This window comes from Dioscorea cayenensis, chromosome 16 (assembly GCF_009730915.1).
Source record: "Dioscorea cayenensis subsp. rotundata cultivar TDr96_F1 chromosome 16, TDr96_F1_v2_PseudoChromosome.rev07_lg8_w22 25.fasta, whole genome shotgun sequence".
Lineage (NCBI taxonomy): Eukaryota > Viridiplantae > Streptophyta > Magnoliopsida > Dioscoreales > Dioscoreaceae > Dioscorea > Dioscorea cayenensis.
This window is the reverse complement of record NC_052486.1, coordinates 20,073,175-20,090,714: the sequence shown is the minus strand read 5'-3', so window position 1 is coordinate 20,090,714 and position 17,540 is coordinate 20,073,175. Positions and strand designations below refer to the sequence as shown.

At 35.5% G+C, this 17,540-nt stretch overlaps 1 protein-coding gene across 7 annotated transcripts; it reads left to right on the top strand.

Annotated features, from left to right (window-relative positions):
* Positions 1-5,394: 5,394 nt before the first annotated feature.
* LOC120279294 (RNA-binding protein 1-like) lies at positions 5,395-15,643 on the top strand. 7 transcript variants are annotated; one of them, XR_005541868.1, is made up of 9 exons: positions 5,395-5,644; positions 7,490-7,608; positions 7,690-8,002; positions 8,073-8,134; positions 8,199-8,280; positions 13,391-13,450; positions 13,562-13,637; positions 14,502-14,601; positions 14,767-15,643. XR_005541868.1 is itself a non-coding variant. In XM_039286200.1 (7 exons), exons 1-6 carry the CDS (start codon positions 5,545-5,547, stop codon positions 12,228-12,230), a joined length of 777 nt encoding a protein of 258 aa, XP_039142134.1. In that variant the 5' UTR covers positions 5,395-5,544; the 3' UTR covers positions 12,231-12,247; positions 12,354-12,615. The 7 variants fall into 7 exon arrangements, 2 of the variants coding, with proteins under 2 accessions (XP_039142134.1, XP_039142133.1); XR_005541867.1 differs by having other exon boundaries at positions 14,752-15,643; XR_005541864.1 differs by having other exon boundaries at positions 14,721-15,643.
* Positions 15,644-17,540: the final 1,897 nt, after the last annotated feature.

Genomic DNA, 17,540 nt, shown 5'->3' with positions numbered 1-17,540 from the left:
CTCCCTAAAATGCATATGAAAACAATGGCTCTGGATTATGTTAGCCATACAAATGTGGTTCATAAGATGCAAGATGGGTTTGATAACAAAGCCCACTTATTAAATCCAAGTGATGCATTTCTTTAAAGAGATCCTAATCTTTTATATCACCAAAAATCAAGCCCCTCACTAGAGATCCTAATCATTTTGCTTGTACCTAATTCAATATATTCTCTGAGCCACTATCACATGCCCAAGTTTGTATTCGCCCCTCCTACATTAAGCCATAATTGCAAGCTAACATGCAGTTCAACAAGGAATACAAGGGTTGCCGAGATAAGCCTTTCCTATTGTTTTTGAAGATCCATGATCTTGTGGCTTCATCCACTTCAAATGGGCAATACGCTAGCCACACGGGTGGCTCCGTGAGAGGCGATGATCTTGTTGTTAACTTGTACGAGGGATCCGATTCATCGGATAGTCCCTTGCTTGAGGTTAAGAAGGACACAATCCATCACACTCAACAGGCAAGAAAGTTTCTTACAACAATGCCGGATCATCCATGACTGAAAGGAAACAATTAGAGCACCCAAGCCCTAGTGTCTCAAAGAAGAAAAGTTCTGACCACACAGTGGACGCACTGAATCGATTAATATCTTTGAGTGATCATAGAAGCAAGATCATGGAACAAAGCAAGGAAGAGGGTGATAGTTTCTCCTTTAAGACTTGCATGGAGAAGTTGTACTCCATGCTGGGCGTCAGTGATGTGGAGGTATGTGTTGCGGCCGAGGTATTGAAATCGCGTGTAAATAGGATTTTCTTCATGACTATGAGACAATCGGTTATAGATTGCTGGTTGAGTCTACGTATGAAGGAATTCCGTCAGCATGTAGTGGTAGAATTTTAATTATAATTCATGAGTTTTCTATATAAGAACAATATAATGAAAAATTGTATATTAATTTGTAGCTATTCTGTTTAATTGGGTTATTCAAGCTATGTACATGCATTACTTGGTTTGAAAGACTTATAGCAAACGCCTCACCTTTCATTCATCTTATTTTATGCACTTTTTATTCTCTCATCAACAACTTTTGCTTTAGGTTTTTTGTGCTAAGCTTAGTTTTAGACATATCAATCATACATATTCTACTCTATAGACATGTATTCTTGCCAACAAAAATTGTCTTCGCCTGGAGATATGCATGTGTTTCCATTTGGTTTTTATATGCAATTGGTTTTGGTTAGGATTAATTGTAAATATTTAAGACTGTGCTTTTAAAATATATGCATGTGTTTCCAAATTATGTGCAACTGCTTTTACTAATGATTTTAAACCCAATTCAGGAGTAGTTTCCAAGTTATGCTCGAAGTTCTTGGATGGGGTAATGTTTCAGAAGCTGAGAATATATGTTCTGTAAGGACATTATCTAGATAACAAATGCTAGTGGATTTGTTGTATTTCATGAATTTTTGTAAATGCAGTAAGTAATGAACTATTTGATATGTAAGTTCTAAACTTTTTTTGAATAATGAACTATGCTTATGTAATAACTGCAGTTGGGTACTATGATATGTGAGATATTTTTTTATTGCGTTATTTGTTGTGGAGTGTTTAAATGGATGGCACAATTATTTGAGATGGAAAATTATTGGTTCTCAATTGGGTGTGTGTGTATTATATATTGTACAGTTGGCTCTTCAAAGTTGTTTCTGAATGACATCAAGTTTTGGAGCATAGCTTGCTATTGTGAGCATAGCTTGTATGGAAATAGATGTGTTGGAGTAATGTAAATCAACAGGACATGATGAATGCCTTTTCTATCTTTATCTCTGTTTTGAATGTGAAGCAACAAGAAGGAATAAATATAAAGCAATTTTAGCAATATGAATGCGCAGCATAGATGATGGAGAGGCCGTGGGAGGAGGAGCTTGAAGTTGCGGGACAGCTTAGCGTATGAAAAGTTTGTTTCACTAAAACTAATGTCTTCTTCTTTGTTTGTTAGTACATTAATTAAGCTTGCTTGTGATTAACAAAGTTAAGTAGCTATTACCTAATCTCCCATTCTTCTTGCTTCCATTGTAAATTAATGAACTAACTATTTACTTTCTCTCAACATGATTGTGTTTTTCATTGAACTACTTGTGGGTTTATCATACTCAAGTCTTAAAAGTAATTATAATCTGAAAGAGCTCAAATGATGTTCGTTCCCATAGGTTGGAATAGAATTGCTAAGATTTTAGTAGTCCAAAGCAAAATGTCACATGCATAATCTATTTACATTAATTAATGGATCTCCCAACGTGGCTAACAAAGAAAGTAGTTCAAAAGGGTTTTCATTTTAAAGACCTTAATTTTGTTAGTGTATCCACAATTTGTATTAGATAAGGTATAAACCTACTTTCTAAATATAATACTAACACCCTGTACATGGACTTGTTGCCAATAAATCATGATATCACTGCCCATCCTTGCTAACTTGAGATTGTATTATGAAGTCTCCATATTACTAATGTTGTTTAAGTTTTGGTCCCTGTCAACCTTTCCTATGTAGTTACTTTTTAAACTTTAATTATTTATTTATTTATTTTAATTTTTTCATGCATTGTTTAAGAAAAAAAACACATTCATTCATTAAAAAACTAAACAAAAACTATAATATGATGAGAAAGCATGAGCATGATGATGAGAAGCATAACATGAAAATACAAAGACATAAGAGAGATGATGGTTCTATATATGGCTTTAAATTATATTGGGATTGAAACCAATCAATAATATAATTTGTGTAATATTTTTTATAATTTATTTGAGAAAAAACCTACATTCTAGATTAATAATTATTATTACAAAAAAGCAATAATCTTTTAACAAAAAATTCTTTTGTTAAATATTTTTTTTTGTTCTATATGAGAAAATAGAAATAATTTTTAATTATATTTTATTTTTCTATCTCAAATGGGATAAATGGTGAGAAATTTAAAACTTTTAATTATATATAATGTATAATGTTCAAATTTTTTCTTGGCATTATCATTGAGACCCACATAAGGATGAGGCAACCACAACACACTCGACCATTCACAGGTTCTACATTGGTTAGAGACATTTTGGACGGACACCCGAGAAGGGCATATAACGTGTTTCGAATTGAGCCACATGTATTTAGGGGACTTGCGGCATTACTTGAGTCACGCAGCCTACTACGCAGTAGCCGAATTGTATCCGTTGAGGAACAACTAGCAATTTTCATGACTATTGTGGGACATGCAGTACCAAATAGAGTAGCATGCGAGCAGTTCCAGCATAGCTCTGAGACCATCAGTCGTAATTTCCACATGGTACTTTGTACTATTAACAGTTTGGCCAATGAGATGATCCAACTGCCTGGTGGAGATGAATCGGCTCATCCATGGGTCCGTAATACCCCGTTTATGGTAACAAGAGTGTGTGTTGTATATTTGAATTTGTGTGTCACCACTTAAGCAAATTTAAATGCTTGCGGGACGCTCTTGGAGAAATAGATGGGAACCTATGTGCCGGTTATTGTTTCCAAAGAAATACAAGAGAGATTTCGTAACAGGTACAGATGGATAAGTCCAAATTTAATGGCTGTTGTGTCCTTCGATATGCACTTCCAGTTCCTTTGTGCAGGTTGGGAGGGATTGACAGCAGACATGAGAGCAATGCAGTCTTGCTTGGACAATAGAAGTTTCTCAACCCCGGAAGGTAATGTCATGGATAAATCAGTTATACATAATACATTTGTAGGTAGTGAACCGTGCCAAAATTAAAACTTGCATGTGCCTTGTAGGGAAGTTTTATCTTGTTGATGAGGGTTACACCAACACCATAGGCCTTCTTACACCATATAGGGGAAAGAGATACCACCTTGCTCAGTTTGCTGGTGGCCGGACACAATATCGTAATATGAAGGATAAATTTAACCATAGTCATGCTCGTCTAAGGAATGTTGTCGAGAGGCCTTCCGGTCTTCTTAAGCGTCGTTTCAAGATCTTGCGTGTTCCAACACCTTTCTCAGTTGAAACGCAGCGCGACATTGCATCGCATGCGCTATAATCCACAATTATTTATGCAAGCACACCATCCGTGATCCCAACCTGGAGCAAGATCAAAACCGTCATGTCGATGAAGATAGCTATCCGGGCGTGGAATGGGCACATCAAAATAATGATGGTGGAAGTGGCACAGGTCAGTCCGTCTGAGATAGTATAGCTCAACAATTGTGATTATCCTAATATGCCGTGTATTCTATATTTTAAAAGTTTTCATTATTAAGAAAGTGCAAAAATTTGTCTTTAAATTTTTTATATTTATTTTTTTAAAATTAATAATTATTAATGAAGGTAATAACTAATTTGCATTTTTTTAATTATTATATAAAACACATGATAGATATTACCCAAGAGAAGTGAGGGTATTACAGTCATTTTCTTTTATACAATATCATTACTTTTTTAGTAAAAAAAGGATAAGAAGATAAGCAAGTATTTGTTTTGTTCCCTCCAAAACATATTTGGAAAATTTTGAAATCTAATTCCATGTAAGAATATCCCATGTTGGGATATCCCCCAACCAAACAAGGGTGCATGTCCAGAAACTCTTACTAAGTTATTTTTATGGTTTATTAATTTACATATTATAATCATCGTAAATTCCAAACTACAATTTTTTTTTAAATAAAAAAATTCTCAAACCAATTTTTCTAGTTATTCAACATAAAAAACTACTCCCTTTTTCCTTTTTTTACTTGTCCCATTTTAAAAGTTTTCTTTGGTTATCTTTTACTTGTCCATCTAAAACATTTATGAAACATTAAATATTATTTTTCTAAATTTATCCTCATATTTAATATATTTTACAACTTCCAATAAATCATATTCAACTACACATTTTATTAAATCATATTTTAAATAAAATAATATTAAAAATTTAATATAAATTTTTTATAAATTTTAGATTAATAACTAACTTTGGTCAATTTCTTAATTAATGTAAATTAGATAAAATGGACAAGTAAAAACAACTTAGAGAGTACATATTTTGACAATTTAAAATAAATAAAACATCCTTAAAATAATGTGGTTATTTTTTCATTAAACACAACCATAACTAGACGGCCAAATAAAAATTAAAAAAAAATTATTAAACATTAATAAAATGTTTGTTAAATCAAGAAAAAAATAAAACATTTATAATAACGTTTATATGACACATTTCACCCAACTTCATGAATTCATTCAATATTCATGCTTTCTCTATGTTAAAAAGCAAGGGTAAATCGGTAAAATAAAATTCCAAGAAAATCAACGGTTATGATTCATCACACGTGCCATCCACACATAATAACTCACAATATATAACACCAACACGAGCTAATTTCTTTGTTTTTCTTGCTTTTGTTTTCTGTCGCTTTTCCACCCCGAAAACTCGAAGGATTTTGGCGACTCCGGCGACGGCCCATGTTCGATTCTTTCTCGGCTTCGATCTCATTCTAAGGAATCGAAACCCTAGTTCTTTGATCTCTGCATCGCCTTCCTCCGATGGCGTCCGATGGGTACTGGAGGTACAGCGACCCACGATACCAGCCGGCGCAGCCGGCTCCTTCTGTGACCTTGAAGCGTCCTCGGACCGATTATGGTGGTAATTGCTCCCTATCTCTCTGATTCTGGAATTTGCTTTTTGGTTTTTGAATCTTGTTTGTGATCGATGGGTGATGTTGAGTTTTGGTGAGATTTGGGGAAATTTGGGTGGATCGGTGTGGATGAGATTTGTGTTGATTTTCCCGAGTGGTTTTCTTTTTTTGGAGTCGTGGAATCTGGATGGTTTTTGATCGGAATTCTATGTGGTGGAATCTGGATGGTTTTTGTTCGAATGCCATGCTTGAATTTTTTTTTTTCTTTTTTCCGAATGATTAATTTTTTGATGTTGTGAAATATGGATAGTTTTTGATCGGAATTCGATCGTGATGAGGGGGGTCGGTAGGAAGACTAGTCTGAAGGCCGTTAGGTATATATATTGATATTATGGTTCCTGAGCATCGGAATTTTTTGAGAAAAGCTATCATTTACTCTGTGAAGATGTTGTTATGTTCTTTTTAATTGAAACGCGTATGCACTGACGCCAATTAATTATTTTTGGGCTCATTTCATCTGTATAGTTGCATGTCAGTTATATTTCTTGATATTGTTAGATCTTACTGTTTGATCGTGAGGGATGAGTCAGAGGAGGGTTTTGAGGGTATGAGGTAAGGGATAGTCTTAATTTTAAACTTTTACTTGCTTGGGAGGTGGGTATGCATGACTGGATCAGGAGAGGCTTAAATAGAAATTTTTTTTACCTACTCATTTCACAAACAAATGGTCAAGAACTTTGGATCCAGATTTAGAAGTTGACAGTGGAAAGTTTTGGAGCCTGATTTAGAAGCAGCTGGTGTTTGGCTGATGATCTGCTACTTCTGTGTCAGCAATTTTTCCAGTGAAAGAAGCCCTTGTGAAGGTTCCTAAGTGGAAATTCGTAGTGTATGAGTCAACTGGATTCTGTACAAACCACAATGCATGAGGTTTTTTTAATGTCAAACATGCCATTAAACATGGGCTTGACTTGATCGAAGTTGAATTTACCCAGAAATGGGGATTCTAATCTGACTCAATTGAGTAATTTTTTGACCAAGACAGCTCAGAACCTAACCTTTTCATAGATGGCCTCAACCAAACCGGGTTTTTGACGTGGATGGAGTCTTAAAACATGTCATCTGGTGAAGTGAACTAACCATTCTTAGGAGTTCTAGTGTCTGTTTTATATGCGTACAGCTCTAATTATTCACAGCTGGAAATTGTAGTTGCTTTTTTCTTCACCTCATTTCTGGAATCTATTCAACTGCTACCATACTCAATATCCTACTAATATGCTTTCCTATTGAAATTATTGAACAAAACAAAATTGTAATTTTTTTTTTTCTTTTGTGCTTAAAACCTTCTTAATTTTTATGGCGCATTTATTAAATGCTTTTAACTGGAAGAAATATGAAGATAACATAAAATTTCTGTCCTATTTCCAGACTTCCTTGAGTTTCCTTGTATTTGGAATTCATGCTTTTTTGTAAGGCTGTTCAGTTGTTTATTATTGCAAGCTGCCATTTTGTTTCTGTAGTTGAGATCTCTCCACAACTATGAGATTTCGTGTTTTTCAATAGGCTGATAATATTTTAAGAATTGAAGACAAGTATGCCAGGGATATTTCACATTACCTTGCATAGTTCCTTGAGAATTTCATGCTTCTTAATACATGATCTTCAAACTGAATGTGTTTATCTTTAGAGTTTCTTTGGAATTAATTTATAAGCATCAAAATGTTGCAAGCTAGCTCCATGCTCACTTGCTCCTAAAGGGGTTTTAAATTAATTTTTATTTATTTTTTGAAATAGTCTATCCATTGACTACATGCTAATGACATCTTTTCTGTCAAATTACATCGGCTTGATAAAAGAAATTCCGGGTGGATCGGCAATTCCTGGTTATTACCCCCGTGAGGAAGAGCATATCGGACACTTTTCCAGAGAAAATGAGTACATTGAAGCATCCTATGATCGTTATTTACAAAATGGGGTATGTTTCATAGATGCCTCTTCTTATGTTAAATGATGCCTTGTAGAAGTGGCTAACATTTTAGTGGAATCTTGTGAACAGATTTCTTCATATGGAAGTGGGGATTCTGTTAGGTCTGTCACTGGTGGTGTTCGTGGTCATCCTGTCGATGATCCGCTTAGGCCTGTTGCTGGTAGTGTTCGTGGTCATCTTGTTGATGATCCACTTAGGTCTGTTGCTGGTGGTGTTCGTGGTCATCCTGTTGATGATCCACGTCTGATTGGTGTCGGGGGTGTAGATGGTCGGGCTGTTGGATATAGAAGTGGAAGATCTGAAACATCTCTTCCTCCAGATGCCTCAAATACTCTATTTGTTGAGGGCCTCCCTTCAAATTGCACCAGGAGAGAAGTGTCTCGTATCCTTATAGTCTGAGCCTTTGTAGCAGACAAATTTATCTATGTTAGCTCCTTAACTTTCATTTGCAGATGTTTTTCGTCCTTTTGTAGGTTTTCGAGAAGTTAGACTTGTGAGCAAGGAATCCCGACATGTACGTAATATTGTTCGTGTTATATCATATGCTTTCAGAATCTTATTTTCAATATTTCATGCAGCCTGGAGGAGATCCCCTTATTCTATGCTTTGTTGATTTCTCCACTGCTAGTCAAGCTGCAGTTGCTTTGGAAGCCTTGCAAGGTGAAATGAACATGATTAACATTATTTCTATTTATGGTGGCTTTATTGTTCTTTTTATTTGCAGATCTTTTTCTGCCTCTGCTGTTTACACTTTTTTATTGTATTTATACATCTATTACTTATATTCATCTCAACATTTTGAATTTTATGTGTTTGATAAGTGATACACAAATGTTAACAGCATTCCTTTAGCTGCCGGGAAACATACCCCATTTGCAATCTCACGATATTTTGTGTTCAATCATTACTTCGCAATTGTATTTTATTCCATTTACTACTTATTTCCACTCCTTTTGCTGCCTCTTCATATTGAGCAGCTCACAACGAATTGAGAGGTACATGTGGGGCTTGTAAACGAGTGAGCTAGCTTGTGAGCTAATCAAGTAGGCTTAATTATTTAATAAACCTGTTAACTCAAGTTTGTGTTTTCTGCTCCACTTTTATTATGAAGCGAGCTCAAGCATGGAAAGCCTTGCTCAAGCTTGCCTTGAAGTGGCTTTAGGTGATTTATATTATCAGTCACCATTTGTTATTTTATAATTTGTATCTTCTTTCAGTCACAACATAAAGTTGGCTGGTGCCAGGCTGTGTAAATTTCAAGATTTGCCTGGGATCTAGTCCTAGCTGGGACAGTTGGTATTGTTTTTTCCTTGTAAAAACCTAGCTAAACATGACTTGGCTTGAGTTCAACTCAAATTTCATGAGATTGGTTCAGGACCGAACAAGGCCGAGCTCAAGTTGGGATTAAATTAATTTGAGCCAAGCTCATTCATGTGAGCTCAAGTCGTTTATAGTCCTAGATACATAACAGGGTCCGGAGAAATCTTGTAGTTATTTGCATTTGTAGCAATGCAATTAAAAGCGCTAGGCACCATTAATATGCTAAAACTTTTTTATTGCCCGAGGCGAGATGCACTACAAAAGGCGCATGCCTGAGTGAAGTAAAGCACTAGTTGATAAATAACTGTATATATTTATATATATATATATAATTTTTGGAATAATTAAGGTAAAGCAAAGGAACTTATAAAGTCAAACAAAGTATAACATAAAGTCAAGAAAAACACTTCCTAAAACTCTAGAATTGCTTAAGTTTTAGAGTGCAAACTCTATTTACAGAAGTCCTCTAATTCTATAATATTATTATCCTCATCATCTAAGCTAGCTTCAACTCCATCACTAGATTTAGAGTGCAACTTTTGCTGCCTATACAATTTTCTTTAATTAATTAGCTAATTCCTTAATTTAATCATTATTTTTTTAAAAATAGTAGTTGTACACTTAAATCATTTAGTTCTTCGCCGCTAAATTTATCTCATTCCTTATTAGTAAGTGCCTTTTTAAAATCACATAGTTTTTCTCCTTTAAATTTATTTCCTTATTTGTAAGTGTGCCTTTTTGAACCTAGTTTTTCTCTCATAAATTTATTTCCTTTCTTTATCAATAAGTGTGCCTTTTTAAAATCCCAATTAACTATATTTGAAAGCATTAAATATAGAGCTGATACAAAAAAAAAAAAAGACAAGCGTGCTTTTTTTATGCCTGGCGCTTGGCAAAAAACGCTCGCTTGGGGAAGGTGCCTCGTCCTAGGGCTTTGAGGTGTTGGGGCCTCGCCTCACTTGAGCGCTTAGGCGAGCGCTTTTATTACTTTTCATAACACTGTAGGACATATTATCGATGCTTTTCTATGTATAATCACACAACTAACCATGACATATGTTCACAATTAGGACGAAATAGGCTCCAATTCACTTGGTGTGTATTTAGTTGGAGGTATTCAAAACTCTGTTCTCCACATTGTGAGCGCAACCCAAATGCAGTGTTTGTTGAATGGATGAGGTTTTAGGATGGATTTCAAAAGCCCACTTTTAGCTTCAATTGGTATTTTGATGAATGGTGATTCAACTCTGGCATTAGTTGAAATTCTTTAGTGCCACTTCCGCTGCATCTCCAAAAACCTTCAACCAAATGTTCCCTTAAATAAATAAATTGGACTTAACAGATTAGACCTGAGTCTAGTTTGTTGGTTAAAGCTTACCAAAGTGAGAGCTATTTCCTCTACTAAAGTTGCATTCATCTAGCTGCATGATCAAGGCAGAACAATGATGGAATTTGCGTAGTTTTGTTGAATTAAACATCAGTTCAGTTTAAGTAGTCAAGTTCATCCTACTGGAACAGTTACATTGATTTAGTTTAAGCGGTTGATTTTGAAGCCAATTTCACTTAAAATATGGTCGTGTAGTCTAAAATTTTGGACTCTCTGTCATTTCCAAATGTTCATGTCTTCAAGTTGCGAAAAGCATATTGAACTATGGTGTTATCAGAAAATTTTCTGAAGTTCTTAATTTTTATAGAACCAAGTTTTGACTAACATTTCTTTCTTCAGTCCTGACAAACACTGCTTTTTCATGTCCATATTTTTCATGCTTTTCTGATGGTTTTAATTTTTAATGTTTTTTTATAAAAAGAAAATAGTTCAAGAGTCAAATACGTTTGGACCAGTGATTAATCTTTACAAATCATGTTGCTTGGGCTTATGCACTCGAATTAGTCTAACTTGTTATGCAATATGATGATTCCTTTTCCCAATGGAAAATATCAAATTATATCAAGCTTGTTTTTGATAAGATTTTTTGTTAGTAATCTTTAAGATTAACAAAAAATAGTAACCCAGGACTAATAAAGAGGTGGGCTTTGTGCATATCTCTATTGGGAATGTGTTCAAGGCCTCTTTCATTTTTTTGGAAACTCTTTCATTAGATTTTACTCGGTAGTGCTGCAATGAATGCAGCTTCTGCAGATCACACGTGGTGCTTAAATTCCCATTTTTTATTCAAAATGAAGAAAAATATTTGCATTTCAGTTTACTGGTCCTTGGGATGTTTTTGTTTGCTTTATTAATTCATTATATTATGAGACTGACTGGACATTGTTTTCTTCATACTTACATATCAGTCTGTAATCTGGTCATATGTGTAGATTGCTTATGAACAAAACCATGTTGCAATATTGAGGGCCAGATAAATCTAATTGCTCTGCTCTTGTCCAAAATTTGCGGGTTTTACCTAAATATCACTTAGTTTTGTCTCTTCTGGAATAAGAAATTTTACTTGTATTATTTAGTATTCATTAACTGTGCCTAGATCAAACAGAAAATTATGGCTAATCGATATCAGGGCCAGTTTATCTTTGTAGAAAACCTGATTCAGTAGCTTTGTGACACCATGTTTGGAAAATTTTAATCAAACGGCAGAGTAAACTCACTATCGGACATGATCAGTATTATTCTCAGTCTCCTGAAGGGCCTCCCTAGGTTTGATGTGTATTTGTGCCCTTGTGAAGTAACCATATTTGCCATCAAAATGATACTCTTATGTGCAAATCTGTTTCTTTGCTTCCAAAAATGGTCTGATTTATATTTTCTTCCATCAGTCTGTAACCTGATTCCAGCCTTCTGGTTCATACTTGAGCTGCTGACTTTTCTCATTTCCAACTCTCTCTGGAGTGATTGATGAGCAGATTACTCTAGGTGATGTTGATGCCAAACATCTATGCAGCTTCTTGCTGCAGAGTTTCTGTATTCTAAATGAATTGCCTGTGGATCTTTTAGGGTCTGAGACAACTGAGATGATCACTAAGTGGGCTTGAAGGCCAATTTGATAGGGATTAAAGAAATGGAGCTGTATAAGCACTTTGCTCCACTTCGACTTGTTCCTTTTGCATGTTTTCAGATTATGATATTACGCGTGACATTGACTCTAACATGCTTATCTTTAAGAGTAAGACAAGTTCAGTCGTGGCATAGTCCCGTTTACGTCGTAAAGCAGTCACGCTTTAATTTTGCAGGTTATAAATTTGATGAGAATGATCGAGAGTCAGCCAATTTGAGGCTGCAGTTTGCACGCTTTCCCGGTCCGAGGTCTGCTGGTGGGCCTCGTGGTAGGCGATAAAGGGTCGTTCTGTTCAGGTGACCATTGCGATTATCTCTGTGATCAGTGTTACGTCCGCTAATTGCTTGGCAATGGTGCGGTGCGACGTATGCTAACATTTCGTGATGCCGCGTTTTCTTGTAGGAACGGGTTGAACGTGAGGTTTGTGAGGAAGGGACATCGACTAGGTTTTTCAGTGCAATTTCATTTTCAAGTTAGAGGACTTCAACTGTAGTTGTCATATGTATTTGACAGTGAAGTAATTAGTGGTTCTGCGATGCAGTTTCTGAGCCATAGATCTGTTATTCTGCTTGATTATGTAGTAAATTAAGTGCCAAAAATGTTATCACTCTTATGCTTCTAGTTAGCTGATAAATTCTGCTTGTGTGCGCCAAAAGCTTTTTTCCTTGCGTAATTCTATTATATTAATTACATGTGCATTTAAAAACTTTTGAAGTATTATCCGGGCAATCTAACTGTTGAACTTTGAATTGTTGATACATAGAAAAAAAAGAATCGAGTGTATTTTGGTGCAGGAATTAATAGTGGAATGATTTCATGTGATATTTTTCTTTTGGTTCAATCAGATGTATATGCAGTTCTAATTATGTGTTTCAGTTGCATTTTCTGTTTGGACATCTTGCGTGTGAAGATATTGCTTTTATGGTTCAATGGCCATCCATTCCTGTAATTTGACCTGGTACATTCTCCTTTGCGTGGTATGAGGGTATAATTGTTGGTATTATTTATTCATTTGAAATGATTCTTGAATAAAGCAGCTTTAATTCATGCACTTATTGAAGAGGAAAATCAGTGCTTATATGGACTTCGTGAATTTTGATCCACGAGATTGATTCCAAATGCACTTGAATCTGATGGAAAATAACTAAAATTACTTGCTGTGTTAGTGTTGAACTTGTTGGATTGCAGGGATACCTTGATGAAATTTGTAGTATTGCGCTCACAAGGTCCTCTAATAGGTGGAATTGGTGAATAGTTTATAGTATTGGAAGATGAAATGTTGGAGAAGTGTGGTTTGGTGTTTAGAAAGGGTCTTCATTTATGGAATCAATGGATTCCCTTGGAATATGGATTTTTATATGGGAAACTATCATTCTGTTTCTTTTTAAAATTTTATGAATTGCAGTTTGAAGCATTTAAACGTCACATAACATATGCAGTGGCATGAGGAAAACATGTTAGACGATGAAGAGAAGTTTATTATGCTGGAATGAGAATAAGTATTGCCCTTGAAATTCATATCCCATTATGCTTTTATTTAATGGTGTGATCCTGTTCCTGGGGCAATGTTAGTCTTTATTTGTTTTTTCTTTTTCATATTTTATTGTCAGTTCCTTAAAAAAAGAGAGGAGTTTCTCCCTCATCAATAGCTTGGTGATGAGCTCGTCAAGTCCAGCTTCCAGAAAGGTAACAAGAAGGTTATTCCCTGAATTTTATATGATATTATTTTCTTATTCAATGCAATAACATGATGCAGCTTTAAGGGTACATCATCATCATCATCATCATCATCATCATTATTTCCATTTTTTTTTTCATATTTCATTGTCAATTTCTTCATGAAAAGAGATTAACTTCTCCCTCTTGACTGGCCTCCCTCTTGATTGGCTTGGCGTTGAATTTATGAACTTTAGCATTGAGGAACTCCATCTCCAACTTCTTGTAGTCTCCAAACTGATTCCAACCTTGTTTGGGGCAACTCTAATAGCCCAGATTCTCGCTCAGAACACAATTAGTCTTTACTGGCTATTTTTTTTCCTTGCAGCCTTCTAGGAAAGAGACTAGAATGCCTGTATGTGCGAGGGTATTCTGACATAGAAGAATGGTGTGTTGTTTACAACATCCTCTTATGGTTTAAATCTCTGAATAGTTCATGATTAGGGCGAGGGAATCATGCAGAAATGTGGTTTGGTTTTCAGAAAAGGTTTATTATTTATGAAGTCAAATTATTTTTGATGGCAATGTAGCTCTGGATGAAATCTATCATTATGCTTTTTACAAGATAAGCATCCACACCAGATGTGATCATGGTTCTTTATCAAATTATTATTATTTTTTATTTTTTATTTTTTTTGAATTGCTGTTTTAAGCATTTATCCTTTGTACTATATATGTATTGTCATGAGTAACACAAGTTTGAAGACATCAACTTTTTCCTCTTTATTTTTTGTTTTTATTTTTGGTGAATTTGATAGATAATGAGAAGGTTTTGCTCCTGAAATTCATCAGGGAATGATGGCAACAATAACCCTTGAAAATTTGTTCTGTCAGGGAATGATGGCTGGTGTCCCTAACACTTATATTTGAAAGGGAGACTTGTAGATGACATGCACTTCTGCTCAAAACATAGAGTTATCTCAGTCAGCTAAAGGTGAAGTCTTTAAGCCTTCGTTTTATGTCATGTCTTCCTTATGCAAATGCTTTTTCTTTGGTTTTTATTCTTTGTTTTTTAATGATCTTAGTTCTTTCATTTCCATTAATGACTTTCAGGCTTTGTTCTTTTCTCCGATATCACTAATAGGTTGCTCTCCATCAGAATGTCTATGGAGATTTGCAAAAATGATCCTGATGCTCCCTGCTTCAAGCATAGATTGAGAGTTCTGGTTGTGAATGGCTACAAGTCTAACAAGGCCCTCGTGGTGGCATACATTATAGGAGTTGGTGTCAAGAGTCTTGTGGCAGATAATGCAAAAGAGGTTTAGGAGCTCATGCGCAAAGGAGCTACATGACTTGATTATTTGATCACCATGGACAAGGAAATGCTCACAAGCATTCTCCTCTCATACATGCAACCTTGAATAATGAGCAACACTTTGGAAGTAAAAAGCAATTGTGGTTTTTTCTCTGTTTTGTTGTTAAATAGGCAAGAAGGAGGCCGAGGGCCTTGGGAATTCCCACGGCGATAGTCGTGATGGGCTTGGACAATATGAGGGAGGTGGAGCTTGCGGTCCTGTATGGTGGAGTGCGTGACTTCTTTCCAAAGCCAGTCAAGTGGGTGATGCTCATCTCTCTTGGAGAAATTGATATTGAAATATGACAGAAAATAAAAAAGCCCACTGCAGGCCCAGAACAACATGAGGATGTTGTCTTGAATAAGAAATTTTTCATGTGCTAATTTCTGGGGCACAACATTTTTGTAACTTTGCCAACAAAAACGAAGGAAGAACAAACCATCATGTTATCTTCTCACCTGTTTTTTTCCAAATGGTCAATGCTTATGTGGTGCGAAGGTTGAATTAGTAAAACTAGAACTTGATAAAAAGGAAATAAAGATGATAGTTTTCCTGTACGGTTTTTTATTTTTTATTTTTTTATTTTATTGATATGAAAACTTAGCAGGGACTTAGAACGATTGGACCTCAACTCTTAAGTGGAAATGGGGAACCTGCAAGTAGCTGATACCTGTGGTTGAATTCTCTGGTCTCACTTTCCTTTTGAGGCATGTAATTATTTGATTCTTATACCTGGCTTAATTTTTATGCTGGCTCACATTATGCATCTTCTAGATTTTGCTTTATTTGACAGAGATCTATGGAGGAATTATCTTATTGGAAGCATCCTGGTCGCTTGGGCTTCACTCAATCTCTCCGCAAGTGAGTTTCCCATTGTATATTTTCTCCCAGCCATCTGTTTTTTAATAGAATTACCTCACTGCCCGGTTGCTAAAGTCATTGGGCAATCTCAGGAACATGACCACCTTGTGTGGGGCCTTTTTGGGTCCTATTTTTGGTGTTTATAAAAACTATATGATATTTTAATCTAATCTAATTCAAATTGTAATATTGTTAAATGGCAATCAGCTGATGGCTGATGGTGCATATAGTTGTAAGAGTTCAGAGACTGTAGACTTTGTGATTTGTGCACCAAATGGGATTGAATTAGAAGGAGAACAACTAAAATAGTTTGCTTTGTGTTAGTTTAGGGCTTGCTTGATTATAAGGGTGTTTTGATAAGATTGGTTTGATGTTCACAGAGTCCTCTCACAGATTAAAATCATGGGATAAATCTAGATATAGGGTAAAGGAATCTTGTAGAAGTTGCTTGGTTTTCTGAAAGGTTTGTTATGAATAGAATCTATTAATTCCCATGATAGTGGAGTTCTGCATGAAAACTATTTGGTCTGTATTTTTTTCCTTAAACAAATGTTATTGAATTGCTTTTTTAAGCATTCGTCTTTCTTCAGAGATGTGTTGCCATGAGTAGAACAGGTGTGAAGATAGATAGTTTTTCCTTTAATTTGTTCTTTTTGTTTTTGGTAAATTTGAAAGATAACAAGAAGGCTCTGCCCTCTTATTTAATAGCACGATGCTGTTTTTGGGGCTATATTTGTTTTCCTTTTTCATTTTCATTTTTCATTTTTCATTTTCATTTTCATTTTCATTTTCATTTTCTTCAAGATGGAGACATGAGCTTTGCAATACATAAACTCAACTACGCTAGCATCATGGAACTCAAGCTCCAAATCTACACCCTGATCCTCACTGTCTTTTGTGGTTACTCTGATTACTCTGAGCTTCTTCGTAGCCTATCTTATATTAAAAGGAGCGCCTTTTGTATGACTATCATTCTGATTTCTAGTTTGAAGCATTCATCTTTCACATGCATTGCCACGAGAAAAAGTGGTGGGAAGATAACAAGAAGTTTCTTTTCCGTCTTTGTTTACTATAATTTGGGAAGATAACAATGTTTATTCAATACATTGGCATCATGCTGTCCCGGGGATGCTTTACTCATTTTTCTTGTTCGTTATCATATATATATATATATATATATATTTGCCAATTTCTTCAAGAAGAGAGAGAAGCTTCTCCATCTGGACTGGTTTTGGAATGAACTCACCCAAACCAGCATCCAGGAACTCCTGCTCCACCTCCCTCTCGGTGCCTGCACTGATCCCAACTATTATTGTGGTAACTCCCATATCCCTTAGCTTCTTTGTAGCCTATTTCATATAAAAAAAGAGAAACAGAAGTGATTGGTTTTTCTTGCTAAATTTTTCCAACATTTTTGGGTTGCAGGAAAGAGAGAAAAATGCCTGTATGCCATTCATTTCTGGCATGTCCTTGTCCGTGGTAATAAGGTTTAGCCCAGAGCTTCTTCTCCATTGTTTGCCACCAGACTCTCAACACCAAAGTCCTCGAAGATATCTTACCAAAATGGACTGCTGAAACTTGCAGTCATCCACAACCAGAGCTCTCATTCCACGCTGGAGTCTGGGAGTATCAAGGTTGTGGTTTCCAAGCTCCAATGTTATTCTGGTGACGAACAGCTTGTCAGTGAATTTGGAGTATGGAACCAAACCTGAAGGTC